At 41.3% G+C, this 2,800-nt stretch overlaps 1 protein-coding gene across 1 annotated transcript; it reads right to left on the reverse strand.

The window, feature by feature from the left end:
* Nucleotides 1-1,309: 1,309 nt before the first annotated feature.
* BT62DRAFT_909537 (uncharacterized protein) lies at nt 1,310-1,507 on the reverse strand (the record flags this gene model as incomplete). The annotated part of the gene is made up of 1 exon (XM_043183748.1): nt 1,310-1,507. A coding segment is annotated over one exon (198 nt), but the record flags the coding sequence as incomplete, so codon positions are not given.
* Nucleotides 1,508-2,800: the final 1,293 nt, after the last annotated feature.

A 2,800-nucleotide genomic window follows, 5' to 3' on the forward strand; every position in this document is an offset into this window, starting at 1 on the left:
TTATGTCTGTACCTATGCAGGGGGAGCTGTTACTTGGAGTTCAAAGAAACAGCCCACCATAGTCTTATCCACTATGGAAGCAGAATATATGGCCCTTGCACACACAACCCAGGAAGTAATTTGGCTACAAGCACTCTTAACCAAATTAGGATTGCCACCTTACAAAGCGATGACTATTTTTGTTGACAATCAATCAGCAATCAAATTCACTGAGAACCCTATATTCTATGCATGATCGAAGCATATAGATATACAGCATTACTTTGTTTGTGAGCACATGGCTTCAAACAAAGTCAAAGTTCAGCATTGCACATCAGAAGAGAACTTAGCGAATATATTCACTAAAGGCCTACCAAGACCATTACATGAGTATCTATCTGCAGATATTCTAGGAACTTGGAATTGAGAGGGAGTGTTGGGATAGCAATCCCAAGTGAGTACAAGAACGTACTCGAAGATACGATGCCAGTCAGTGGCAGCTGACTTGGATTGTGATCTGGACTTATTTAGTATCTCATAGAAAGATCTCGAAGTAATATGAAATGTATTTAAGTAGAACATTTCTCTCTCAAGAGGCTAATACTAGTTCTCTGTTACATTACTCTGCTCTCTACTTACAACAAGAAGAAACCATGCTAGTGCTTTTGTTTCCCACAGACAAAGATCACCAAGCACAAATCGGGCATTTTTCCATGTCATCGAAGCGACAACTGAATATGATAAGTGAAAACAATATTGGCATGTGTCCAGGTACTTGTTGCTCAAAGCAATGGAGATGATGGACAAAGATATAGTCCTACAGTTGGAGGAAGCCAAGGAATGGATGTCAGACACCAGACACTACTGTCATCACCTCAGTCATGAATAAAAGCTGCCAAAGATGTCTAATAAAATCAAGATACATATATTCTCTAAGCGAAAGAGAAGCGATAGCAAGGATAGCAGAGGCAAGGACGACAGCAGTGGATTCAGTGAGGCAAAGTACTCTGATGGGAAATAGCAGATATTCCTCATGCAATGAGCTTCAAAGTCCATGCCTAGTGACTGATGGTTCTGAATGGGTGCAGGATAAAGGGTTTCCAGTTATAAGTGACTCGGCTTCACAGTGCCATTGCGCTGAGGCCATTTTCAATAGCTGTGAATCTTTCGACAGCTTTGTCGATCTTGATGCACTTTGCAGGGTCAGGTTCTACTATAGCTATCACAAGAGCTTCATAAAACCAAACAACTTCATTCCTCAGAGCCCTTTCTGAATCTTGTAGTTTGCCAGGGTACCCCAGAGTGCTGATTATGAGTTATGGCTGCAGTCTCAGCAGGTGTAACCGACCTCGGGCAGGAAGGCTCTCAGCGCATTGCTATCAATAGCAAATGGGTTACAGAATATCATTGGGTCAGCGATGGCCTCTGGTACCATTTGATCACCTCCAAGAGCAGGCTCTGCAGCAGAAAGATCATCAGCATTGTAATGATTGGAAAGACTGAAATCGATGAAGTAATATTTTGGTGGTCATTCTATGTCGGTAGTACAATGTCAGACCAGAATAATCATATTTCAGATCCCTTCACTGAGGATGAAAGCTACCTGAGAACACATCCATAGCATCCATAGATATGTCCATATATCCTCTGTCACTGCAGCAAATTTTAGCATAGACCATACTTCTCTAATCTAACTTTTGGGGCTCTTACTGATGTGCTGATGGTTGCAATTTGGGAGATATGACTTCTGATAGAGCCATCAAATAGGCAAAGTTGCACAAGAGGTATGAGTTTAGTCAGAATATTATTATCAACTATGTACTTGGTATCAACAAAGCAATGGCTAGATTCAGAGTCAATAAGGGCAATGAAGCACAGAATGATGGAGATTGGAGACCTATCAAGCTCCAATCCAGAAGAGAGTTCTGCTGAAAAGGGAGCATGGAGAGAATGATTGGAGAGAGATGTTGTATTGAGAGTGATGACCTCTGGTATGCAAATAGAGTCAATGCAACCCTGAACTTGCACAGAGCAAATAGGGTTGCTTCCTAGTTTTCTGACTCTGATGGAGCCAGTTCCTCAGAAGCAGAAACTTCAACTTCAGCTGCATGACCTTTAGCAGAGGCCAACACTTTCTGCTTGCTGCATTCCTCAGTCTTGTTCTTACCACCATAGAATATGCAGAAATTGTTTTGGTGGTGGCAGTCCTTTTTTTCCTGTGTAAGACAGCTGTCTTTGCCTAGCTTTTCAGCATAGGGCTTAGAATTGGAGGTGGACAGATCCAGAGACTGTTGGAAAGATATTTGATTGAGATTTGAAGCTGGAGGAGAAGGAGTTGTGAAAGGTGCTTGAGGCTTTGCAGAACATGCATTAGATTTTTAGAGGAGACATATACAATTAAAAGATTAATTGCATTTTTGGGAAGCCCTGGATTTAGCTATGAGTTGATGAGTCAGGTGATAGGTGCTCCTGGTCTGGAGGAGACAGCTAGGTAATAAAAGATAACTAGAGTGTGTAAATTATCAGATGCTTAATTATTTTGAGTACATACTCAAGGTATTCCTCTTTTGCCAAATACTGAGGAGCTGATTGTCTCACCAGAACCAGAGAGTGAAGGTGATGCTCATGATGATGCTGCCTGTCAGAGTAATAATCATCCAAAGTGTCATCTATTGCTCTTACCAGTTTCCTCATCATTACTCAACAAGCATCTTCAAGCTCACAAGGTGATGGGAATCTCATAGCTTGTTATTGACAATCTGCAGTAATACATAAGTACTTGTCAAATAATCAAACTGTTCTAGGGAAAACACAGTCATAG

This window comes from Guyanagaster necrorhizus (assembly GCF_019112545.1).
Source record: "Guyanagaster necrorhizus MCA 3950 unplaced genomic scaffold BT62scaffold_44, whole genome shotgun sequence".
NCBI classification, from domain to species: Eukaryota; Fungi; Basidiomycota; class Agaricomycetes; order Agaricales; family Physalacriaceae; genus Guyanagaster; species Guyanagaster necrorhizus.